Here is a 26,592-nt window from a genome sequence, read left to right as displayed (position 1 = left end):
TATAGAGAGAGAGAGAGAGAGAGAGAGAGACAGAGAGAGAGAGAGAGAGAGAGGGAGATAGATAGATAGAAGTATTCTATGTAGAATTAGGAAGTAATGAATTATGGGATATGATTTTTATTTAAAGTTATACTATTAGTTACACTAATGAGTGTAAATAGTGTATAGGAATGTATATGATATATATAGGAATATTCTGATGCTGTACATGATACAAATAAAATAGAATAGAATATATAAGGACATATGTAGATGTAATGCTAAATAGAAATGAATGTTCTAATATTGCACTTGGAAATAGAATAGAGTATGTAACTATTATTCTAAGTAAAATGAATAGTAAAAGAGTAGGTTTAGAAATATTGTAATGTTGTACTTAACAGCATAAAATAAAATAGAATAGAATAGAATAGAATAGAATAGAATAGAATAGAATAGAATAGAATAGAATACCTGAGGAAATATGTAAATGCAATTCAAAATAAATATAATAGTTTATATAAAATAGTTCATAATAAAAGAGTAAGTGCATAGGAATGTTCTCATGATGCAATTGGCACGTATAGAATAGAATAGAATAGAATAGAATATGTAACTATTATTCTAAGCAAAATTAAGTTAGAGTAAGTTTAGAAATATTTTAATGTTGTACTTGAAAATAGAATAGCTGTATGTAACTATGATTCTAAACAAACATTAATAGTTGTAAAAAGTAAACATATAAATATTCAAATGACATAATTTACATGTAGCATTTGCTTGTTTTTATTTATTTGTTTGTTTGTTTGTTTGTTTGCTTGTTTGTTCATTTATTCATGAACTAATTTGACATGAAGCATGAATTTTACACACTGGCCATTTGAGACAAACATTAATGTCACATATTTCATAAATTATGTTCAGGTGTGAATAGAAAATAAAAGACTAGGTAAATACAGATCATGTGATGTAGATTATATCATGCACACATACATTATTTAAATTATAATTCTAGGAGTAGGTGTAGATAATAAATATATAGTTCATTTCTGTGTAGTGCACAAAATAGATTAAAAACACCTCACCTGGTTAAACACTGCGTACTACACTCCTCTATTTTAATCTCTCTTTATTGCTCATTACACTTTAATAACTAATTCTCATGCAGCTGTTTCTTCACGTGAGTATTATTCATTAGAGCATTAATCAACCGCCTGCTTTCTATCCACAGCGCTGCAGCATTCAGACTGAAGATAATCCACAGCCTCTACTGACATCTGCTGTTACTACATCTCCATAACACATCTCCATACCACTTCTTCATAACACATCTCCATAACACATCTCCATACCACTTCTTCATAACACAACTTCATACCACTTCTTCATACCACATCTCCATACCACGTCTCCATACCACTTCTTCATAACACTTCTTCATAACACTTCATACAACGTCTCCATACCACTTCTTCATAACACATCTCCATACAACATCTCCATACCACTTCTTCATAACACAACTTCATACAACATCTCCATACAACATCTCCATACCACTTCTTCATAACACAACTTCATACAACATCTCCATACAACATCTCCATACCACTTCTTCATAACACAACTTCATACAACATCTCCATACAACATCTCCATACCACTTCTTCATAACACAACTTCATACAACATCTCCATACAACATCTCCATACCACTTCTTCATAACACATCTCCATACAACATCTCCATACCACTTCTTCATAACACATCTCCATACAACATCTCCATACAACATCTCCATACAACATCTCCATACCACTTCTTCATAACACAACTTCATACAACATCTTCATAACACTTCTTCATAACACATCTCCATACCACTTCTTCATAACACATCTCCATACCACATCTCCATACCACTTCTTCATAACACAACTTCATACAACATCTTCATAACACTTCTTCATAACACATCTCCATACCACTTCTTCATAACACATCTCCATACAACATCTCCATACCACTTCATACAACGTCTCCATACCACTTCTTCATACCACTTCTTCATACCACTTCTTTAAACATTGTCCATTTTCTACATTAATGGTTCTCACAGAGTTCTCACAGCAGTTACAGTTATTATTTAGTTTATAGGTTTATTATAGGTCATTAACCTGAAGTTGAATAACTTACAGTAAAAACCAGCAGAAATAATGTCCATTTAATTCAAATAAAAGGAAACAAGAAAGCAAAGTAATGAATTAAATTTATTTTATTATTTCACTATAATAATAAAAGGTGAAGCACAACGAAAGAACAAAGAAAGAACAACAGAAGAGAAATAAGTAGAAAAGTAAACGGAAAAGTACTCAATGTACAGAAATGAAAAGAAAAGTGAAAGAAAAACAAAAATAACTGAAAAAAGTATTTGTCCACTATTTTATTCCAAATTATTTACTTGAGAATTTGTTTTCTTTATTTTTTAAAACGTTTTAATTGTATTACTTACCTTGCCTTCACAATTATAGATAGATAATAAATAAATAAATAAATATAGTATTGAATAGCTAGAATAGTGTGTGGTTTTGTGTTTGTTTGTTTGTTTGTTTGTTTGTTGGAAGCATTCTATGCAAAATCTTGCACAACTGAAACACACATATACACACGCGTGTAGTTTCCACTTTCATTCTAAACTACATTTCCCGTCGTGCTTCATTACCCGTCATGCTCCGCGCGCGTTGCCATAGCGCTTCATCGGTTTACCAAGATGGCGCACAGTCCGGCTCGAGTTTTCGCTTCTCTTGTACCGGCCACCGGCGACGTTTGTGGAGGTGTGAAGGAGCAGGAGGTGAAGCGGGAAGTGAAGGCGGGGTGCAGTCGCTGTGCTGGTGGCGGGAGGCAGGTGGAGGTGACGGGCAGTGCGGAGCTCTGCGCTCCTCCTGACCGGGCCGCTGTTAGCGTCTCCGTGTCTAACAGTAAGGAAAGTGCTAACGACGCGGCTAACAGCGTGCAGCGCAGACTGGACTACATCCTGCACAGCGCGCGCCAGCACGGAGTCAAGGTGCGGCTCACACACTCACCTGCAGCTCTCTGTACACACACCTAGCTCTCTGTACACTCACCTGCAGCTCTCTGTACACTCACCTCTAGCTCTCTGTACACACACCTCTAGCTCTCTGTACGCTCACCTCTAGCTCTCTGTACACACACCTAGCTCTCTGTACACTCACCTCTAGCTCTCTGTACACACACCTAGCTCTCTGTACACTCACCTCTAGCTCTCTGTACACTCACCTCTAGCTCTCTGTACACTCACCTGCAGCTCTCTGTACACTCACCTGCAGCTCTCTGTACACTCACCTCTAGCTCTCTGTACACTCACCTGCAACTCTCTGTACACTCACCTCTAGCTCTCTGTACACTCACCTGCAGCTCTCTGTACACTCACCTCTAGCTCTCTGTACACTCACCTCTAGCTCTCTGTACACTCACCTGCAGCTCTCTGTACACTCACCTCTAGCTCTCTGTACACTCACCTCTAGCTCTCTGTACACTCACCTCTAGCTCTCTGTACACTCACCTGCAGCTCTCTGTACACTCACCTCTAGCTCTCTGTACACTCACCTGCAGCTCTCTGTACACTCACCTCTAGCTCTCTGTACACTCACCTGCAGCTCTCTGTACACTCACCTGCAGCTCTCTGTACACTCACCTGCAGCTCTCTGTACACTCACCTGCAACTCTCTGTACACTCACCTCTAGCTCTCTGTACACTCACCTGCAACTCTCTGTACACTCACCTGCAGCTCTCTGTACACTCACCTCTAGCTCTCTATACACTCACCTGCAACTCTCTGTACACTCACCTCTAGCTCTCTGTACACTCACCTGCAACTCTCTGTACACACACCTAGCTCTCTGTACACTCACCTCTAGCTCTCTGTACACTCACCTGCAGCTCTCTGTACACTCACCTCTAGCTCTCTACACTCACCTGCAGCTCTCTGTACACTCACCTGCAGCTCTCTGTACGCTCACCTCTAGCTCTCCGTACGCTAACCTGCAGCTCTCTGTACGCTCACCTGCAGCTCTCCGTACGCTCACCTCTAGCTCTCTGTACGCTAACCTGCAGCTCTCTGTACACTCACCTCTAGCTCTCTGTACACACACCTCTAGCTCTCTGTACGCTCACCTGCAGCTCTCTGTACACACACCTCTAGCTCTCTGTACACACACCTCTAGCTCTCTGTACACACACCTCTAGCTCTCTGTACACACACCTCTAGCTCTCTGTACACTCACCTGCAGCTCTCTGTACACTCACCTGCAGCTCTCTGTACGCTCACCTGCAGCTCTCTGTACGCTCACCTGCAGCTCTCTGTACGCTCACCTGCAGCTCTCTGTACGCTCACCTCTAGCTCTCTGTACGCTCACCTGCAACTCTCTGTACGCTCACCTCTAGCTCTCTGTACGCTCACCTCTAGCTCTCTGTACACTCACCTGCAACTCTCTGTACACACACCTCTAGCTCTCTGTACGCTCACCTGCAGCTCTCTGTACGCTCACCTCTAGCTCTCTGTACGCTCACCTCTAGCTCTCTGTACGCTCACCTGCAGCTCTCTGTACGCTCACCTGCAGCTCTCTGTACACTCACCTGCAGCTCTCTGTACACACACCTGCAGCTCTCTGTACACTCACCTGCAGCTCTCTGTACACTCACCTCTAGCTCTCTGTACACTCACCTCTAGCTCTCTGTACACTCACCTGCAGCTCTCTGTACGCTCACCTGCAGCTCTCTGTACGCTCACCTCTAGCTCTCTGTACGCTCACCTGCGGCTCTCTGTACGCTCACCTCTAGCTCTCTGTACACTCACCTCTAGCTCTCTGTACACTCACCTGCAGCTCTCTGTACGCTCACCTCTAGCTCTCTGTACACTCACCTCTAGCTCTCTGTACACTCACCTCTAGCTCTCTGTACACTCACCTCTAGCTCTCTGTACACTCACCTGCAGCTCTCTGTACGCTCACCTCTAGCTCTCTGTACACTCACCTCTAGCTCTCTGTACACTCACCTCTAGCTCTCTGTACGCACACCTGCAGCTCTCTGTACGCTCACCTGCAGCTCTCTGTACGCTCACCTCTAGCTCTCTGTACACTCACCTCTAGCTCTCTGTACGCTCACCTGCAGCTCTCTGTACACTCACCTGCAGCTCTCTGTACACACACCTGCAGCGCAGATAGATAGATAGATAGATAGATAGATAGATAGATAGATAGATAGATACTTTATTGATCCTGAGGGAAATTGCACTGTTACAGTAGTGGTAAAAAATACAACAAAAAATACAATAAATACAATAAACATAAAAGTAAAGAAGGACAGTGCAAAAAACAATAATCAATATCTATTAAAGAGGACAAGGCGCTAATCTTTGTACAAGAAATTATGTAAGATATGTAAACAAACTGTAAATCACGCGCTTGGATGTTGTGCAAGAAAGTGTAAAGGTGCCAGTTACAATGTGCCATGAGGTACTACTACTACTAATAATAATAATAATAACAACAACAACAACAACAACAACATTAACATTCTGGTCAGTTGAATTGATCCAAACCTCAATAACTGAAAAAGAGTTGCCTATAAATAATGTAATGTTGGACCTAAATTGTTGAGTCAGTATAAAGTTCAGGAATAAAACGCTCTATAGTTCCAATAAATAAACAATATAACCAATATTGCTGTACACATTTAAATAATGAGCCTAACATTTGAATAATTTTATTAATCTGTTTATTAAAAAATCCTTTTCTAACCTCCCCGACAGGGTTTTTAGGCTGATGGTACTCTTAGTGCCTGATGTAGTGAAGTAGCATGAGGAGGTGTTTTTGATGGAGACTGTAAAGCACTTCTAAATGCTTCTAAAGGGCATCTGCATGCTAAATGCTGTAAATGTCAATTAAGAAGGAGAGAAAGAAAGAGAGGGAAAACTGTTTTGTTGGAGAGCCGTTGAATTTGTTTAACCCTTTGCACCCCTGGCTGTGAAAGATTTGAAAACCCCTGGTTCTGGTTAATTTATTTGAATGGGTTTCAATGGTTAAAACAGTCAACACCTTTAAGTTGTTAAGTCTGAAGTAAGTCCGAAAGGAACAGGGAGGCTCAAACTCTCAAGCAGTTTTCTGTAAGCAGTCAAGAGTCAACCTGCTTTAACAAGCTCTCAAATAAAAATACTGACCTTTAAAGTGAAAACCATAATTCAGAAATGGAAGAAACCTAGATCAAAGAGCAAAGAGTGGAAGAAATCAAACAGAAATGCCAGAGAGATTTGCGAAAGTCCTTACACAAATGTTTAACATAAGCCCACATTGAGATCACGTCCCAAAACATCATTTTATTTGTTTCACTGTTAATATCTTTGCATACACTTTCTGAGCGTATTTGTGACTCGTGATAATGAAGGAAAACATAATGAAGAAGTAAAACCTACGTCACATTAAAAGTCTCGTTGCTTTCATCAGAGTAAGACTATGCAAACTTTGGAGACTAATTCAAAGCTAGACATTTGCACTGTAGACAAGATTTTGACCAGAGTGTCCTTTTTGTATTAAAAATAAATAAATAAATAAAAATAAATGCTCTAAAATACAGAAACTACAAGGTAGAATTGGGAAAAATATGACATAGCACAAAACCTTTCTATGACGCAGGATGGATGTCACATTGTTGACTTTGTGTACAAGGGCCAGCAAAGCAGAAGTGCTAGAAAATGTATGTTTTGAATGTTTTAAAAATGAATTATTTAACAAGGAGCAAGAAAGAATAAAATATTTTAATATCACATCAGCTGTTTGTTACTGTGAGGAACAGTGAAGTTGGTCAGGGTTCTTCAATGCTCATTGAGATGTGATTTATTGTGATATCAATATTATTTCTCCATATACTGACAGGGCAACAGTAAAACCTGTCATGTTTAATATTTTCTGTCAGGAGGAGGACATCACTGTGATGAAACACTTGCAGAGAGAGGAAGAGCTGTACCATATGCAGGCTGAGGTGGGACATCATTAAAACGCTTCAGCAGTAATTCAGGATTTAATAAAGCTGTGATTCAGTGCTTGTTTGATCAGATATTTGGTTATGCATAGTGTGTGTGTGTGTATGTGGGGAAAGGTGAGCATGGTGTTTTCAGACTTTGTGAAGATGCAAGCTGTTCGCTCGGTGCTAATCGAAAAGCTGGACAGAAGTGTGTGTGTCGGGGATCCACGTTTCTTCCACAGTTCAGAAAGCCTCAGTGTGATACGGTAGGTCTGATATATTCATGAGCATTGTTTAGAAGCTCCTAATGTCTGTAGTATTCCCACCCTTCACAGCTATACTTTTACAAAGCACAACAAAAGCTCAAAAAGAAATAGGTCCATATCCTGCTTGATAAATGAGGCTCGATGATGTGATATCTGGTGCTTTGTGCAGGAGACGTGTGTGTGCAGCAGCCGTGGAAAACGCTCGCCTTAAAGCACACGAGGTGTGTAACCTGCTAGGACAGGCTTTAGGACGGCCCTTATTGGTACGGGAGGAGGAGTCTCGGGAGTGGACGTCTGAGCAGCGAGAGGGCGTGGCCAGTACTCTGAGTCTGCAGGAGAAGGTGGGCCAGATGTCAATCACTGCATCATCACATGTGTTTGTGACGTTTGAGCTGCGGCCTAAGCACAGTACGAGGAAGAGGTTATGAAGAACACACTCCTGGAAGAAACTGCTAACACAAATCCCGGCCAGAGATAAATCTTCATTTTTGTGATTCAGTGAACTACAGAAAGACATGAAATAACATCACATGTGCTAACAGTATATGCAAACTTTATGGCCAGTATGTTTCCACCCACAAGTTTATTATTTTCCAATTACAACATTTCCCAAAGTGTTTTATTCCTCTTATACAGCAACAGTTTGTCAATTATTAATTTTTAAATGTATTAAAGAATGACATGTATTTGTATATGTTTATATAGTAGTTACATTTAATGTTGTGGAACATCAACAAAACAACAAAACAAGCTAGTTCCTGTTAACATCACTATCATGTTATAGCAGCTATAAACATCCTTTCCCTCACTAGCCTCTCTTTTTTTGCATCCACAACTGAGTGGTTGAGGGATTATGTTTTCAGGCTGTCCATCCATCCATCCATCCATCTGTGATTCTCATTAGCGTGATATCGCAAGAACAAGTGGTTAAATGTTTGTAGGATTTCTGTAAAATCATCACTGTAACCCGCAGATGAACTGATTCGATTTTGGAATTGACCCAAACAGGGTCAAAGTCACAGAATGTCTGAAATAGTTGTATTTCTGGCAAAGAAGACGGACTAGACTTGGTGGCGGAGGCATCTCTATGGCATTTAGTTCGACTTGTTTCTGTCTCTTGAATAAAAAGCGCAGCATGTCTTTCCCATGGCAGAAAATTTACCGACCATTACAAAGCACTGACACTGGAGGCTCCTTCCATAAAGCTCCATAAATTCCCCTTAGAGAAAACTTCACCATTTCAACAATTAGACATCTTTTGTTACATTAACTACACATTTTCTTAATCCATTTTTTTAATCCTTAGATTATGTGGAGTGTCTCTGTCCCATACAAGTCCCTGTGAATGCACTGTTATAAACTATAAAAATGATAAAGTATTAGAATGAGCACATTAATATAAACCTGTGAATTTATTTATAACCACCACTACTGTAAGAGCTGCTGTTATAGAAAATTAATCAACACCTTCTAATAACTCAGATTCAAGAATTAGTGAAGAAGTTGAAACATTTAAAATATAATGTGTGTAAAGCGTTGTGTCCGAACATGAATCAGAAATACTTCAGGCGCAAGGTGAATCTTAACCATTTATTTAGACTAGAGACTGAAAAATGGACAAACTTTTAGGCAAATAATCTGCTGAAAGACCCTGAATTTCACAAGGCATGGCTGCTTTTAATAATAGAAATTATACTGAACTGTGCTGTTGCCTCCAGATTCAAGGCTAGTTTATCCTTCCCCACTTTTTTTTCTTTCTTTTCCTGATAGTACAAACAGTACTCACTCCCCATCTAATCCCAAAGTAATCAAAACTAAACCCTCTGAGGCCCAATAATGCAAATATCATACATCCTGAGCAGCTGTAACACATACCATACATAAGCAAATGGCAAAAAACAAACAACACTTAATTAGCTCAGGTGTGTGGTTTCACTTCTAGTTGACATATTCTTGAGAACACTGTTTAAAAGTATGTTAAAAATCCATTGCACAGTACTGAGGATTCTTTAAACCGCAATGATCTGAATTACATTCATGAAAAACCCAGTGTATGTTTAACAAACAGAGGCAATTAAATAATAGAAAAATAAAATGTCCCTCTCTGTGAGCCAGTCCTTCATCTGATTCACTCACATAGTTAGTTGTAATTTATTTATTTGTGTTAATCATCCCTGAATTTGCAGTCCTAACTGTAAAAGCGCTGAAGCATGGTCACAGCCTAAATCACATCCACACTCCATCAGCAGACTCCAAGGCACGAGAGTGAGGAGAGCTGTGCTCAAAGTGACATGTGCTAATTCACAACAGAACGACTTTCACACCGTACCATCAACATATCAGTGTGATCCGACATGCTGGTGTGTCGGTCTCCGTTTCTCTCTCAGTCCTCAGGGTAGATGTCTCTCAGCCAGTCGAGCATCACAAATTTTTTCCCGTCAAAGTGAGAGAAATACTGATCCAGAGTGGGGATTTCTGGCTGGAACACACACACACACACACACACACACACACACACACACACAGAGTATGACAAAGTATTAGAATTTTTATGGAAATGGTGTCAATAAATGTTTTTCTGATTAAAGTGTTGTGGGTCTTGTGATGAGCATCTCAGTACGTGATCAATGATACATTTAAAGGAGCAGTCCAGTGTTTTTCAACCTTTAAATCTATTACATCTGACAAAACAATGTGATGACATTTCTCCCATTAGCGAGAAAAGAATGGAAAATAATTTAATTTAATATGATACAGTTTAGAGCAGTCTGATTTCCACTGTAAAGAAAAACTAGCTTTAAGGACACAGGGACTGATAGTTAAGAGGCTTGGCCTCGGTGCCTAAGACTGATATGCTCAGAAGCCACACCTCATTCACTCCCAACACCTCTCTCACTGGTACAGATAGGCACAGAGGCCACACCTCTCTCACTGGTACTGATAGGCACAGAGGCCACGCCTCTCTCACTGGTACAGATAGGCACAGAGGCCACGCCTCTCTCACTGGTACTGATAGGCACAGAGGCCACACCTCTCTCACTGGTACTGATAGGCACAGAGGCCACGCCTCTCTCACTGGTACTGATAAGCACAGAGGCCACGCCTCTCTCACTGGTACTGATAGGCACAGAGGCCACACCTCTCTCACTGGTACTGATAGGCACAGAGGCCACGCCTCTCTCACTGGTACTGATAGGCACAGAGGCCACGCCTCTCTCACTGGTACTGACAAGCACAGAGGCCACGCCTCTCTCACTGGTACTGACAAGCACAGAGGCCACGCCTCTCTCACTGGTACTGATAAGCACAGAGGCCACGCCTCTCTCACTGGTACTGATAAGCACAGAGGCCACGCCTCTCTCATTGGTACTGGCCTCTGTGCCAGCCTCACGACTGATAGGCTGTGAAGGCATTCCTCCTTCACCGTGAATAACAAGCACAGAGGCCACACCTCCTTTAATGCAACTAAAGTGTATGACTGACAGTCACAGAGGCCATGCCTCCATCACTGTGATTGATACGCATGAGCATGAAACAGGAAGAAGAGAAAGTAAGAAAGAAATGCATAATTCTAAAGGAAACTAATTGAATTATGTTCCTAATAATAGTACACTACTAATTATAACCGTTGCAAGTGTGCTAACAGAGTTTCCTGTTCTTAATTCCGCCTCCATCACCTGACAACCTTCACAAGATAGATGCTGTTCTGAGTCGGTGCACTGATAAGAATAAACTAATCTATAGTGACTTAAGCCAGATGGAGGTGATGGAGAAAGGAATGAGTTTCTTCGTACCCTGTATCCCTCAAAGAGTTGGAGTGAATTTTGGGGCAAGTATCCAATCATCAGAGAGGACGGATCAGGTCCACTGAACAAAATTTTGTAGTGTGGGGTGTCCTCCAATCTTTTCACCTACACACACACACACAAACACACACGCACACAAATATATGTACAAATAACGGGTAAGAAGGGTAAATGTATCTATTAAATTTTAAATTCCTCAAATTTTTAGAACTACGTCATTATAGAAAGTATTTCTGTTCTGAGATTTTAGGAAGCTTTAGAAAGGTGTGTGTGTGTGTGTGTGTGTGTGTGTGCGTGCTTTGAGACCTCTGAGTCTGTGTATTTTTTCCTCCTTAACCACTCTGGAGGAGCTCGGAGTCCTTCATCCCAGCCCACTATCACCCCCACCATGTGATTCTGGGTCTCTATGACGACCTCTCCAACACGGTGCAGCACATACGCTGGCCTGGGGCTGCGCGTCACCTCTGAAGCTACACACACACAAACACACACACTGAAGTTTTACTACTTGCCAAACTAAATGCTGTGATACTCACTTGGTTTGGAAGAGCAGCTCTTTATCTATGTGTGAGTCTGAAGTGGAGCAAACTTCATACTGTGTCTGAAATGGTGAATATTTCAATGTGAGTGGAGCGTTCAGTAGGCACAGTTCACAGTGGGCAGATGATGTACAAGATGATGTACTATAGCCAGTGAAAAAAGGAAGTGTGGAGCATTAGACATTTTCAACGGTACAGCAATCTGCCCCCAAAGGGTGTCCTGATTTCTGTCAGGTCTTAAATGATCATTGTCCCCCAGTGTCCTGGTGTAAGGTGTGTAAAATCCAATCTTAACACCTCCAGTTTACTCACAGGAGAGTCTTTGCTGTCCTGATTTAAAATATTAAATGGTTACAAGTCCACTTCCTGTCGTGTGGAGAAACAATGACCGTCTCATGTGAAAACACAGTCTTGACTGATAACCAGTGGCAGTTGAGCTGATCTGTTGTCTGCCATGAAGTCAGGTGTTCGCTAGAAGCTCTGCAAGACCTCATGTTCTGAGAGTCAGGATCATTCGGATTTGTGAGCTTAATCCGAAAGTGTGTAATCTGTTATATCTAGACTCTCTCACATTTTGAACAACTGTTAGAATGGTATAAATTTTGTTATTAGGCCCAGGCATTAGTCAGGGAGTTTTTCACCAAAAATTTTAATTCTTGCTCTTGACCTGTTTCTGAAAAGTAGAGAGAGTGAAGAGGAAACTCGGGTGCTATTTGTGGCACAGCTGCTCCTCAGAGAGTCTCAGTTTCATGTAAAACTTATGTTTAGCCTTTTGGCTGTAGAACTAAGTCTTAGTCAAACTGCATTGTTTGAACAGTGACAGAAGACGTGGCCATTTCTCAGTAGTACGTGCCACATGCCTGTGAGCTCCACCAGATGAACTGCTCTTCTCCTTATTTGGCAATGTTGGAAGCCTTGGCATGCGGGTGTTTCAGGTTCGAATACAGATTAAATTATAGAGGCATTAATAATTCACCACATTGGATACAACAAGATGTAAAAAATGCTCTTTAGTATTAAAGGAATAGTTCAGCCAAAAATCAAACGTTACCCCAAATGTAGTCGATCAACCAAAACATGTTTGTTTTACGAAGATCGTCTAGTTCAGTTAAGCACTGGAGCTATGATAATGCAGCCAGCAAGTAAAGGAAGTTTATAGCTACCAGTTCAGCAAACCTCGTTATGTTGTTTAGATTTGTTTACATTTCTGATATGGTCTAATATGGTATCATTTTTTCATTCTTTCATCTTTAGTAACGACTTAATTGTGGTCATGTACTGCTTCATTTTCTCTATTGTCTCCCCAATTTGGCCACCTGCCAATTCCCACCCACCAGTCACTTCTCCCTGATCATAAGACCAACCACATTTTTTCGTACTTCTGCAAATGCTGCGTCACAAGGCATCGTAACACACTCGGAATAACGTGCTATCCATCCTCGTCCTCGTTCATGAGCTCACAGCTGCCTACGATTGGCTAATGTTGCTGCTGTGATTGACTGCTGTGTAGAGTAACGCAATCCCTCATACCAGGAAAACACGGCCAGTTTTTTTGCTCCGTTGTCTCCTGGTCATGGATGCAGTTCTGATTTGAGTAGTATATTGAATTTCTTTAATACAGTAATGGTGTCAGAGCCAAATAAAGTTTGTTGATGCGAGTGTGTTTATAATTTCTACGGCAGTTTGCACAATGGGAACCTATAAGCTTTCCTCACTTTTTAGCAACATTAACAAATCCATTAAAAAAAAAAAAAAAACACTGAAACACTGAACATGTTGACTGACTACATTTGGGATAAAGGGAAAAATTCCATAAATTTAGCCAAACTAGTAGGAAGATATTCATTTTTAAAGTAACAGAAATAGACTTCTGAACCACGAGGTGAACTACCAATCCGGTTTAGGCTCATGACAGAAGCTGAAGTGTTGTATAAATGTTTCACATGACATGCTAGAAAAAATGCCTCTTACCTGCAAAGTAGCCGTGCTCATTACTCTGCATCAGAATCTCCAGCGCCATGATCTCTCCATGCATCTCCTCCAGCTCCTCCTCCGCTCCCAACAGTCTGTGTGTATGTGTGTGTGTGTGTGTGTATGTGTGTGAGCACAGATCTACATGTTTGTACATGTGCAGGGTTTTAAAAATGAACAGTGAAAGGTTTTTCGTCTAAAGCTTACGGAAGTTTGGGCATCCAGGAAGTGATCCAGTCTACCCAGATAGTCACGTTTAGATACGATTTCCTCATGCTTTTCCACGCATCAAGGATCCTGAATAAAGAGAAGCAGAAATACAGTATATAAACACTGCAAGCCTGGTGCAACAGCAATAATAATAATAATCATAATAATGATAATAATAATAATAATACTTAATGGGTTCCATTTATATAGTGTCTTTCCGACACTTAAGATCACTTTTTTATCAACAAAAAGACTACAGGGAAGAAGACAAACATTTTGGAAGAAAAGGTTTTAAGATGACTCTTAAATGGGATGCTGGTGCTTGGTATTTTCATTGTTTATGAAGAATTAAGAGCCACAAACTCCAACTCTCCATGACTGCAGCTGTGCCCCTATTTTAAGTAAATACAGATCAATGATGCATTAAGAGCAACTTGAAAAACAGTTTAAAAAAAATAATAATAATTGACAAGCCACAGGAACAGTTCAGTCAAAAATGAAAATATCTATTTACCCCAAATGACCCAAATACTTGATCAGCTGGGACATGTTTGGTGTTGTCTTATTTCATTTTGCAGAGGGAATTTAATCTTGTGCAAATTTCACGTTTTCCTGAAATATTCCTTTAACGCTGAGCAGTTGAGACACAAGTAAAGCTTTACCCAGAAACTCTATTCAGCACAGAGGAGAGAGAGAGAGAGAGAGAGAGAGAGGACCAGTTTTAGGACTAGGCCTATACTATAAAGCAGTCTTTCCCAAATCCCAGACTGTCTGTAGTTTTGTTGTCCCTCAGCTCCCATCACACATGCAGCAGGTATTCCATGTGATGGATTGCTTGTTTTCAGTCTTGGGATCTGGAAAACAGCAAAACTGTGGAGCGCCTGGGGATCCCTGAGGACTTGTTTAGGAAACGGCTTCAGAATGGGATTTCTGCTGACTCCCTATATAGCCTGTTTGGTGTGTGTGTGTGTGTGTGTGTGTGTGTGTGTGTCTATGTGTCTTATATGGGTCCCTAGATGAATGTGGGGCAAAGAAAAGCTTTTTCAGAACTACAGAAAACAAACCAAAAAAGTAGCATAAATTAATTGATGGCATTATAATAGACATCAAGGCTTTTCCTGCGTAATTGCTCAAGAGCTAAAAATACAGTTTAAATGTAAATAAAACATATTTGTCCAAAGAGTCCTATATGACATACTTTTAGCTATACTACTTATATGTCCAAAAGTGGCTACATTTACATGCACATCAATATTCTTATATTAATCGGAATTTGGCGATGTTCTAATTAGTATTGAGTCACGTAAACGCCGCAATCCGATTTCCTGATTCAGATTAAGACAATATTCTGATTCCCCAAATACCGATTCCCACCCCTGGAAAATGTTTTCATCGGAAATTTGTTGTATGTAAACACCTTATTCAGAAGATCCACTGAAAGGAGATACATGCGCATGCTCAGTCCACAAGGAATTGTGGGTGCTTACAGATGCTTAGCTGTAGGCTCGGTATTGAGGACTGGCACCTCAGGCATACTTTCAACCATGTTTACAGGAATATTCTGATGCCTGTACGCATATAAACATCGTATTCGGAATACGGCTGCAACCTGAAAATAGACCTTAAATAGTCAGTGACTGGAAGAATTATCGTTTCTAAATAACTTTCATTCTCTATTTTGCTCACAGCTCCAGGATTTCCGGTTCGATCCTGAGCTCAGGTTCAGGTTCTCCTCGTGTGTGTAAGGGATTCCTCCGGGTTCTCTGGTTTTCTCCCACCTCCCAAAATCATGCCAGTAGGTGGACTGGCTACGCTAGGTGTGAATGAGTGTGTGAATGTGTGTGTGTGTGTGTGTGTGTGTGTGTGTGTGTGTGTGTGTGTGTGGTGCCTCCTGTGTTTCTGGGATAGGCTCCGGAGCCGGCGCGTCCTGTACCAGGATGAAGTGTTTACCGAAGGTGAATGAATGAAAGTGTAAACACTGCTGTTCCAGTTAACACTTACTTTGTTCTTCATCTTTAAGAGAAAGGTTTTTGTAAGAATTTTGATTTTATTTTAAAATATATATCTTTCCATTTCTATAATCATAGGATTAATCATGCTATAATCATATGAGGATGCTGACTGTACAGTGTGTGTGTGTGTGTGTGTGTGTGTGTGTGTGTATACCCCTGTGTGGCCAGTCTGCGCTGTGCGGCGGTTCCGCTGGTCCACTCCATGATGAGGTACTGCGCGGGCAGAGCGCACAGGAGCAGCGCGAGCTGCAGCAGCACGGGCCCCGTCACCTGCGGCATCACGTGATCTGTCGTTTCAACGCAAACAAAAACACCGTGTCAAACGCAGCTGTCTACAAACGAGCTAAACACTGATCTGTGACTTGAGCGCGAGGTTTGCCATTAACAAAAAACAACAACACAAAAACAGAACTTGTGTTTTAACAACAGGAAGTCAGCAGATACTAACACAGATTTGTTCCACTCACCTGCAGTGACGGCGCGAGCGCACGGACTGTGTAGTAAAGTTTATAACCAGAGACGAAGCACGCGCGATTCGGGTCGGTAAAGTTCACCTACACTTCGGCGGTGTGTCAGGAGCACGCGCATTAAAGCAGTCCGTTAATATTTGCATGAGGAGAAGTTTCGGTTTTGGCACCTGCGTCGGCGCGCAGACAGCACACGGGCACGCGCGGCCAATAGCCGAGGCCCACGCGGGGCGGAGGAAGGTGTACGCGTGCGACTCGCGCTCCGCCACGTCAGGAGCGGAGTGTAGCGCGCGGACGTGTTTATGTGCTTTTGTGATGGCGGAAGTGTGCAGGTAGAGGGCGCTGTTTAGCCACGAGACGAGCACAAAACCGGGCTGTGACTGAAATGAAAGAGGAACCGCTTCCAAAACCACACGCTAGCATGAACTACTGTAGTGTGTTAAATAAGTCCAGCACTACAACACACAAAACACGGAGCCGCCATTTTATCCAGTAACTGTAGCCTTCAGTTATAAAGTGCACTTGTGTAGTATGTTAATATGATCAAATGTGCAATTAAATCTACAGGCAATTCAGTGTAGTAGAGCAGAAATCAGACTGGGCCAGAGCCAGTGCTTTATCTGGTCACTCACTAACCTTCAGGGCTCAGCCATTTCCCAGGCTGAAATCATCCTGGTTTGGTTTTTAGGACCATTGTCCTTCTCAGTGTAAACTCCAGGGCAAAAAAAAAAAAAAGTCCAAAATGCCCAGAATGGCAACATATAAAGCTTTTAATGGTCTTAACAAAATCATTGGTCAGGAAATCAGCAAGAATTAAACAGATAGATAAAGGAAGTTAGTATGGGAAGCTTTTTCCTTTGACTTCTTTAAATGTTTAAGGCTTGTGGCTCTTGATGGGCTGCATCAGGTGTGGCAGGTAATCAAATAATGACTAATCTTTTAAGAAAAAAAAAATTTGTACACCCAGACATGTGTTAGTTTGAATTTTGCATCAAACATTTCAATCATTATCATGATTTTACCTTTGCATACAAGAAGGCTATATAAGTGAATTTCCCTGTTTCTAGCTTTTCCCCAAACAGTTCACTGAAGAACTAAACGAGCAAATGGCGGCACAGGAGCTCTCAGGAGCGCGTATGTTTAATTCTTGCTAATTTCCTGACCAATGATTTGTTTTTAAGACCATTAAAAGCTTAATATCTGCTATTTTGGCCTATTTTTTTTTTTTTTTTTTGCCCAGGAGTGTATATGCTACCTCTATGAAACATAATAAGGAAACCCATCTCAAATTCAAGTCAAAGCTCTCTCAGTGGACTAATAATGTGAGAGATGTCTTTACGGCTGTCATAAAACTTTTGCAACAAGACTGAGATACTGATACTTGGTAATAAAGCTCAGAGGAAACAGGTTCATGAGGAATGAAGCTCTTTTGTCTCATTTATAAAATCTGAAGAAAGAAACCTGGGTGTAATTAAAAATTCCAAAGCTTTAATGTTATTTAAAAAAAAAAGTTACCAAGGTTACACTCTATTTTTAAAGAAACATTGCTGAAATTAGTTTCCATCTCAAAGTAACTCACACACACACGCACACACAAATAAATAATAATAATAATTTTAAAAAAACGAATGTTTTTTTGAAAGCAGCGCAAGAAGAGTTAGCAAAAAAAAAAAGTGGTGAAATTACTTGACTTTACATTAAAGTAGGAAATGTTGCCTATTATTATTTATTTGTTTAAATAAATAAACAAACAAAGTATAAATAATTTTTTTTTAGGGGAGTGAGTACCTAGACACTCACTGCTTGGGGTTGAGTACTACTGCTCTGATCCACATATAGTCAGTTAATCAGCTGGATCAGACCCGATCAGGGTATCGGTCTGTCTTTAGGAAATGACTAATCAAGTGGACTGACTTTGATGTAGAATATAAAGTGCTTTCTGCACTAATGTGGAATATTGAAGTTACCCTAAAATGCTTTAAATGCAGATTGGTCAAAATACAAAAATAGCCTATCAAGAAAGTAAACATTACACATTAATCATGTGACATTTACTTTCGAGTGCACATATGTGGATGTATTTTCATTGAAAAAGAACAGGGGGATAGAGCAGGGTGTGGAAACATGAGTTTATTTCATTAAAATATCAGTATGTACTAATGACAACACTACTCTCTACAGGTACATTGTAATTTAATCAGGTTTTTTTTGCAGTTAATCTGATTTCTTCATATAAAAGTATACAAATGATCATAATACAAAGTGCCCCCAGCCAGGGCGTTCTAAAACCCCACCCCGGAGTGTCTGGGACAGAGGACTGAGTGCACGTGTGGCCTGCTTCTCCTCTAGCTCACTCATTCACATCCCATTATCAGCATCACATCACTTCCTGTGCAGGTGTCAGGGTGGGGTGATCGAGGGAGGGTCCGACACGATAAGATTTCATTTCAGAAACAGTGGATATAAAATCATCTTAATGACATGTAGACTTACACACATTAACAAAGAGTACCAACACCATGTATACACACACACACACACACACACCCCACACAGGTGCATGGGCTTTGGTTCACTGAACCAGGCTTAAAGCTATGATCTAAATCCTGCCACAGCAGGAGCCAACCAGACCACAACAGCTGACAGGACAAAAAACTTTAACCAACAGATAAAAAAAAACAAAAACAAGTAAATAAAATGGATGACAAGTACAAACTATTTCAAGCCTCATGGAGACTTGACTTGCTATCACTGCTAGGCATGTGCTGATATTCAATTTCTATTTCTATATCAGTATCTAACCTTTTCTTATATCTTGCAATAGTATATCATCACTACAGAAAATGACAATAATGAATCCATCTCATTTAAACACACCTATTTATAGCGGGAAAACTCTGGGTTTGCATGAGCTAATCGGTAATTGCATTTTTTTCCCCCAAAAACAGTGCATTTACTTTCAGAATCAAGGATCCGCACACCGCCCCCCCCCCCCCCCCCCCCCCCCCCCCCCCCTTCAAAAAATAGCTTTAAAATTCAAAAAATGGCTTTAAACTGATCTGCTAACTGCCAAAATCAGATCATTCTAATATTAAAAGTGGTGTTTAAACATGCACATACTTATACTAAAACATGTACAAAATCATTAAATACTGTAGAAAAAAAAAAAAAAAAAACATCTTTACAGTCACTTAAGAAAAACCAAATCTACAAAAACCATTAAGCTGATTATTTTTAGTTGAGTCAATTAGTTAGCAACTCTAGTGTAATGAATTATTTTTATCCTTTTTATTTAGTTAATCTGTTTTTTTTTTTATTAACCTATAAAACGGACGTGGAGTAGCACTGATAAACACTACCTCATTATTTAAGAAAACGTGACAGGGTGTGATATAATAGGAAAATAATCAACACGTACTAAGGGGTTTTATTCCTCTTATACCACAACAATTTGCCAGCTATTACATTAAAAAATTATTAATTAACAACATATTTTAACCTTTTATAGTTAAATGTTACTGTTACAAATGACCTATGGCTGCTGAAAGGTTAACTCTAAAGTTACTTTACTGTTGAATACTTTACCAAATTATTTGGAGTTTTTATGGTTGCAAACTGCACAAACAATAATGATATAAAATAATAATAATAATAATAATGTAAAAATGCATATGTGGATATTTAGAAAAACTAAAGAGGTGCCAGGTTAATGGTATTTACACCAATCTGTCAAAATCAGATTGTATTATTAATGTGCATGTAAATACTCATCGCAATTCTGTAAGTTCATCAGAGTTCTCAAAGAAGGACAAAGGCAGTGATCCTTAAAATTTGGACAAAATAGTGAAAGCACAGCTGTCCTTATTTTGTTTTTTTGGGGTGGATTTTATCCCAAAATGCTTCCTACCAGGGCTGCATCTTCCTGAAAGAAACAAGAGTACAGGAACTAACTTCATTAACACTAAATATAACTAGAAACTAATAAAATGTATAAAGTGTCATTCTTTAATTAATAACAAAAATGTAATAGATTGTAAATTGCTGTGCTATAAAAAGAATAAAACACTTTCAGACATGCTGTTATAGGAAAATAATCAACTTTGCATATTGTGTGTTGTGTGCTATTCCTTGTTCTATCAGCACATGCCTATGTTCGTGTCTTTCACAGAAGAAAAACAAGCAAAAAAAATCTAAAAAATGGGTCAAAGCACAGACACATAAGGACCGTCGCTGTTTCTCTCGCCTCTGTGTTATCTGCCTGAATGAGCAGATGTGACGAGAACCCCCAGTGCTCCTGAATGACTGTGCGCTTACAGAATAAATCCTACAATCTATCATAAGGTGCAGGATTTACATCAGTGGAGCTCCTCTAAAGTACAAGATGAACCCCAAAGTGCAGTGCAGAAATGGTGAAATGGCAAAGAATAGAGCTCTCAAGATGTGTGTGTGTGTTGCAAGTGAGTCTTTCAAGTGCCACAGCGAGAATTTGGGGTATAAGTGTGTGACTGTGAAATAATGTCACTACAAATACATTTCTACAGACTGCATGAGCAGGAGGGTCACCTCTGTTACAAAACTTACACACACATACATGCACACACACACACACACACTGCTGTCAAAAATTACAGAATATTTACTACTTAATACGAAAGCAAAGACATCATTCAGCCTTTTAGTGGCAATAACGCAAGTCTATCAAAAACTTTTTTGGATGAATTGTCACTTGATATAAGAAAATGGTCATTTATATCTTCCACCAGTAGCATCTGCTTATGAGACAACATTAACAGGTTGCATACCTGGACTCGATATAAAACCAGATGGTCATTTGTTTTCCAGACTCCAAGCAGAGCACATCATCGTCACGTCCCATGTTCCGATGATGATGACTGTAGGGTTCGTAGGGACAAATCATAGGGTCAAATACCTCGATCCTATTGAAAACTTACAAAATATCTTGGAACAACACATAGTGAAACATAGGCACCCTTGAGCTCTAGATGAACTGCCCCCTTTCTGTGGAAGAGTACGCTACAATTTACTACTCAAGACAATCAGGCCTTACCTGACAGGACTGGTGCTGGTGTTAAGGCGAGGGGAGGCGTAACCAAGTAATGAAACAAGCATCTTATTTGTAAGCAGTTAATTTCCACAGATAGGTGTTGGATTCACTGTTTATCTTTGACTGAATCTCAAATGGCGTTCTCCACGACACACTGAGCACGATTAAAGGTTCTACAACAGCATTATTATACCATATGTAGTGAGTGTGTGTGTGTGTGTGTGTCTATATATATATATATTGTGAATAGGAAGCCATGTTCAAGTGGGTAAATAAATATATAAATATTTTTTTCAATTGGGTAAATAAAGAACACACATAAATAAAAATAAACTTTAAACATTAAATTTTATGATGAAATTATGATATTGCTACTTTTTGATTTTCCCATTTCACAGCTTATGTGATACAAACCCATAGTGTAGAGTTTACTGCTGATTTTCACTTTGTTGTTTGGAGCATTAATATTAATATTCAAATGCACTGAATTAATTGCATGAATGCACTTTTTTAAACATTTCTACCCAGTAGCTAGTTCTCACCTATCACACAACAGCGAGCAATGAGGAAGAGTGAAGGGTAGCACATGCTTTCCTCCTGGCAGCTGATGAAGACACTAACTGCCTTCTTCTGTATCAATGAGATACCATTTGCCGCTGCACCACACGGGAACCCAAATTCGAATGCAATTTAAAGACATTTCACTGTCCTAGCACACACACACACACACACACACACACACACACACACGCTCACATGGTCAGAGGGAGACTCTCTGCTCACCAGTCTGTACAGGATGAATCAACAATAGAAAAGCACTTAACACACACACACACACACAATACTACACAGTGTGGAGTACAAAGAAATATCAATGTATTTAAATGATCAAAAAGGCACAAGGTATTGCTAATCATATAAAACATGCTAAAACCAGTCATAATTTCTTCTTTTGACTTAGAGAGACATTTAAAGACAATAAGAACAGTTTAAAAGGTCCATCATTGCATAACCACCAAATATACTATTCCGAAACTCTGCACACACGCACTCACACACTCACACACACGTACACTTTGAAAACACTCTGTGTTTAAAAGTGATTTCTGAAGGATGCTTTGATTTGTTGCTATTAGCAACTACTACTGTGTAAAAACATGTTCATGTGCGTGTGTTATGCAGGAAAAAAAAAAACTAGGAAGTTCGTCAGACTGAAGGATAATGATTTGCTGGATTTCAAACAGTGCACTTGGAAAAGAAAAAAGTGATAAGTTTAACTGCATGTGTGAAAAAATGATAAGTTTAACTGCATGTGTGAGTTTTTTTTTTTTTTTGGGGTGACTCTAAGGCCAGAAGCCCTTCAGTACAGAGTCAGGATCAGATTCACATAAACTCAGTCAGATAGCAGCAGGAATGGTGTCACCCCAGTGCGCTGTGGGGTAGATAGAGGATGGCACAAAGAACCATGGGGTTGGCACTGTTACCAGCCAATCAGGTTGGCTTTGGCCTTCTCTGTAAGTTTGCGAACTCTGCCTTTGCTTGATGTGCCAAAAGTGATAGAGGCGTCCTCGAACAGAAGCTGTCTCTGCTCTTCTTCAGAGTCTTCCTCATTGTAGAACGCTGTCCTACGGCCCTGGTTACGCGTTTTCATAGGCCCCTTACTGTTCCCATCCCCTCCAGACTCCGCCCCTTCTGGTACCTCCTTCGGGGCAGGTGATGTGTTCTGTTCATTGCCACGGCGACCGCTCCTTCTAACAGTTTTGGGACTTGGAGGGGCTTGCTCTACTGTCCTCACTAACCGTGGTCTTCCACGACGTTTTGGTTGCTGTGGAAGCCCCGCCCCTGAGTCTGATAGGCTAGTATCCTGTGCGGTAGACGAAGCCCCGGCCTCGTCACCTGTGGACTGGTCGGGCTCCTCCTCGTTGGTGGAGTTCAAACGCAGAGCCTCCAGCTCTTTTTTACTTTTCCTGCCCCGCTTCCCTGGAGGGCGGAGCAACGGGGGTGGCTCAACAACTTCCGCTGTCCTTATTTGAGACTCCAGTCTGGGTCTGCCCCGCCCCCTTTTCACTACACCCAATGATGTTTGACTGCTATGGCCATTCAGATGAATGTTGTTGGGAGGAAGAGGAGGATGATCCACTGGACCTGGCAGAAGAACACAGTAGATAAATCGAGGAGTAACAATATCGCAGATTATAACATCGAGTCATGTCAGTTTTTATCAACATCATACAACCTATAAGCACATATACAGCTGGATGGAATATTACACCTTTAGGAGAATGGTGAATTGTACAGGACAATATATGAGCACTGTAAAAACGAGGGCTGTCATAGGTATAAGTGAAGTTTTTTTTTATTTCATTGGGAAAAAATCTGGATCTAACTGGACAAAGCTGATCTGGATCACTCTAAGGAGACACTTGTACCACACAACATACATTATATGGCCAAAAGTTTGTGGACACCTGATAATCACACTCATATGTGGTTCTTCCCCAAACTGCTGCCATAAAGTTTGAAGCACACAATTGTATAGAATGTCTTTGTATGCTGTAGTGTTACAATTTCTCTTCACTGGAACTAAGAGGCTCAAACCTGTTCCAGCATGACAATGTTCCTGTGCACAAAGCGAGCTCCATGAAGACATGGTGTGTTAAGGTTGGAGTGGAAGAACTTGAGCGTCCTGCACAGAGCTCTGACCTCAACCCCACTGAACACCCAACATCAGTGCCTGATCTCACTAATGCTCTTGTGGCTGAATGATCACAAATCCCCTTATCATTAAATTCACTTTGGCATTATGCCTATGAGTATGCTTTGTGGACCCCGGGGGTCCCTGGACTTTGAGAACCATGGCCCTAAAAAAATCTGGTTAAATAACCACAACAAATAAATGGTTATTGTGGGCAAATAAATAAAAGATTGACATGGATGCCTCCACCACCAACACATCTAGTCCTTCTTACTAAATTGTATGCCTCAAATACCCTTAAAATTGAAGAAAACTATTTCTGACATTTGACCTTGCTGTGACCTTGACCCTGTCCAACTGGATTCCAAAATCTAATCAGTTTGTCTGCTGGTCACAATGATAATTTCACATAAATCCTACAAATATGTAACCACTCATTCTTGAGATGTCCACCACCAAGTTGCAGAGGCATAAAAAATAAATGAAAAGCTGAAACATTAAAGTTTATGATGAAATGCTTGCTCTACAGTAGTAAAAAAATTATAGGTCTACTGATATTCAATGCATTATCTCATAAGTAATGGAAATCTGAAAGGTTTAAAAAAAAAAAGAAAGTAAAATAACATATTTAAGGTGAAAAACGGGTCCACAAGTATAAACAGGAACAATGCCGAAAACTCAGTTTCAGAGCATCAAAGTGTGCTCTAATATGGTAAAAGTCTGCAAACGCTACATCCACACCCTACCTTCTGGCAGCACAATTACCTCTTCAGTTGTACAAATGAAACTATAACAAATCACAAACCTGGCGTGTGCTTAACAGGAGTTCGAAGTTTCCGCCTCGACTCCCTGCCCCCGCTGTCCGTGTTGTTGGAACTCTCTGTTTCCTTGGAGATGCTGGGAGAAGCCTGAGAGTTCTGAGCTCGAGCAGTCCTGGATGTGGACTCAGGTCCTTTACTGTGGGTGGGGACAGAGGGTGGAGATGACTGTGATGGAGGTGGGTCTGTGGATTGAGTGCCAAAACGAGTGGAGCTACGAGTGCGTCCAGCGGTGACGGTGTGTTCCGCTTTGCCGTTGATATGCGGAAGTGTTTGTCTTAAGGACGCAGGGCGGGAGTGGCTAACTGGTGTGGGTGGAGCTGCTGCATCAGAGCGGGGAGGAGCCCGTGACGAGACACGCTTCTTTCTCTCAGGGCTGATGGGAAAGGAAACAGAGGAGAGCATTACCTAGGAGAATTAATGTGGAATACCAGCATGGTATAATATAATATAATTTATAATGAAAATTGCTGTATTAAATTAGAGAAGAATGTAAAATAGAAGCAATTTCAGTAGTGCTCTCAGAATTTTGGACCCTGCTGTATGTAAACAAGAACAGGTCGCTCAATTTAATAATGAACAAATACAACAATCACTGAGGACACAATGTTCCCATGAATCAGTGCACCTGGAGGCAGAGCTGGAAGGGGAAGAGCTTCGTCTCCTCCTCTTCATGGTTTGTCTGGTTGGTCGTTCTCTGTGCAGGCGTTGTCGGGTCTGCCGCTCTGTCTGTCGGCTCTGAGCTGCTTTGAAATCATCTACGATCGAGCTGACGTGTTCTTCAAACAGGGCAGACAGGCGAAGACTCATACTGTAGATCTACAAGCAACACACAATATATATATATAGCATTATTTCCTATAAGGTAAAAGTTTCCATATGGTCACTTTTGTATTGTCATAAAAACACAAGAACAGTTGTTTTTAATAGCGATAGAGTAAACATTAGTAAAAATATATGCATTAGTAAAAATACCCTGGACTTCTTGCTGGGTGTGTAGGCTTTGGAATTGCTGAATATGAGTCGCACGTCTTTGCATAAGTCCATCGGAGACTCGTATTCTCCTGCTAAAAGAGTTTTCTGGACTGTCCCGAAGTCCATAGGGGTGTCCACAATTTCCAGGTAATCCTAACAGAGAAAAAGGTTGGTATCTAGCTCAAAAAGTTTTAATAGTAAAATAATAATAATAATAATTTTGTCTGTGACTGGCAAACAATTATTACTATCCAAAATAATGTCAACTCATTCCAGGATTAATTACAACATTCAAAAGAAACTGGATTATATTAATTTATATTGTAATACTAAATTATGTTTGTGTCAATAATTGGAATTATAGTTTTGTGGTCTTATTCAGCATGAACTCACTGAATAATCTAATTCCAATATTTATATATAAAGTTTATGTTAAATAAGACCTCAAATATAAAGATATCACAAACTAATTAAGATGCTTGTCATTTTTTTGTGATTTAAATTGAAGTCAGAGACTTCAGCTGAATTTAGCTCAATCGAATCTGTTACGAAATTTTGAAATTCAGACTAACACAGCCCTCGCCTTCAGTATTAATGGCTGCGTAGCCTGGGAACCTTGAATGCTGGTGCAAATGGGGATCTTTCTGAACTGGCAACATGACTGACAGGTAAGTGGAGATGCCTTCATGTCCTCATTGGTCGGACGCTGGTGGTCCACATCATTTATTTTTTTCTGTGTGACACCACAG

At 40.3% G+C, this 26,592-nt stretch overlaps 3 protein-coding genes across 4 annotated transcripts in view; 1 reads left to right on the top strand and 2 right to left on the bottom strand.

Moving 5' to 3' along the window:
• The first annotated feature begins 2,721 nt into the window (after nt 1-2,721).
• irak1bp1 (interleukin-1 receptor-associated kinase 1 binding protein 1) lies at nt 2,722-8,093 on the top strand. Its single transcript, XM_026945092.3, has 4 exons — nt 2,722-3,044; nt 6,972-7,037; nt 7,155-7,285; nt 7,455-8,093. The coding sequence occupies exons 1-4, from the start codon at nt 2,751-2,753 to the stop codon at nt 7,711-7,713; spliced, it is 750 nt and encodes a 249-aa protein (XP_026800893.2). The 5' UTR covers nt 2,722-2,750; the 3' UTR covers nt 7,714-8,093.
• A 768-nt stretch (nt 8,094-8,861) lies between these two features.
• si:dkey-261l7.2 (uncharacterized protein LOC569751 homolog) lies at nt 8,862-16,574 on the bottom strand. 2 transcript variants are annotated; one of them, XM_026944910.3, is made up of 7 exons: nt 16,291-16,574; nt 15,978-16,110; nt 13,809-13,898; nt 13,602-13,696; nt 11,398-11,561; nt 11,080-11,196; nt 8,862-9,760 (listed from the first exon to the last, which is right to left on the bottom strand). In XM_026944910.3, the coding sequence occupies exons 2-7, from the start codon at nt 16,100-16,102 to the stop codon at nt 9,707-9,709; spliced, it is 645 nt and encodes a 214-aa protein (XP_026800711.1). In that variant the 5' UTR covers nt 16,103-16,110; nt 16,291-16,574; the 3' UTR covers nt 8,862-9,706. The 2 variants fall into 2 exon arrangements, with proteins under 2 accessions (XP_026800711.1, XP_026800710.1); XM_026944909.3 differs by having other exon boundaries at nt 8,862-9,764; nt 16,291-16,569.
• A 1,831-nt stretch (nt 16,575-18,405) lies between these two features.
• phip (pleckstrin homology domain interacting protein) overlaps nt 18,406-26,592 on the bottom strand; it is a 53,440-nt gene continuing 45,253 nt past the window's right edge. The window contains exons 36-39 of the mRNA XM_026944908.3: nt 25,844-25,996; nt 25,497-25,687; nt 24,856-25,244; nt 18,406-23,500 (exon numbers count right to left, since the gene is read on the bottom strand). Of these exons, the coding sequence (XP_026800709.1) occupies nt 22,836-23,500; nt 24,856-25,244; nt 25,497-25,687; nt 25,844-25,996 (1,398 nt within the window). The 3' untranslated portion in view covers nt 18,406-22,835. The remainder of the gene's footprint in view (nt 23,501-24,855; nt 25,245-25,496; nt 25,688-25,843; nt 25,997-26,592) is intronic.

The sequence above is a fragment of the Pangasianodon hypophthalmus genome, chromosome 16 (genome assembly GCF_027358585.1).
Source record: "Pangasianodon hypophthalmus isolate fPanHyp1 chromosome 16, fPanHyp1.pri, whole genome shotgun sequence".
NCBI classification, from domain to species: Eukaryota; Metazoa; Chordata; class Actinopteri; order Siluriformes; family Pangasiidae; genus Pangasianodon; species Pangasianodon hypophthalmus.
Note: the sequence above shows the minus strand (reverse complement) of the source record. Positions and strands in the feature narration are given on the sequence as shown.

Excerpts from the sequence above, each read along its gene's own strand:
- si:dkey-261l7.2 (XM_026944909.3), bottom strand. The coding sequence starts at position 16,102 with ATGCCGCAGGTGACGGGGCCCGTGCTGCTGCAGCTCGCGCTGCTCCTG. Across the intron at positions 11,197-11,397 it reads AAAAATACACAGACTCAGAG|GTGAAAAGATTGGAGGACAC; the intron begins GTCTCAAAGCAC and ends GTGTGTGTGTAG. Across the intron at positions 9,765-11,079 it reads AACTCTTTGAGGGATACAGG|CCAGAAATCCCCACTCTGGA; the intron begins GTACGAAGAAAC and ends TGTGTGTTCCAG.
- irak1bp1 (XM_026945092.3), top strand. The coding sequence starts at position 2,751 with ATGGCGCACAGTCCGGCTCGAGTTTTCGCTTCTCTTGTACCGGCCACC. Across the intron at positions 7,038-7,154 it reads TGTACCATATGCAGGCTGAG|GTGAGCATGGTGTTTTCAGA; the intron begins GTGGGACATCAT and ends ATGTGGGGAAAG. Across the intron at positions 7,286-7,454 it reads GAAAGCCTCAGTGTGATACG|GAGACGTGTGTGTGCAGCAG; the intron begins GTAGGTCTGATA and ends TGCTTTGTGCAG.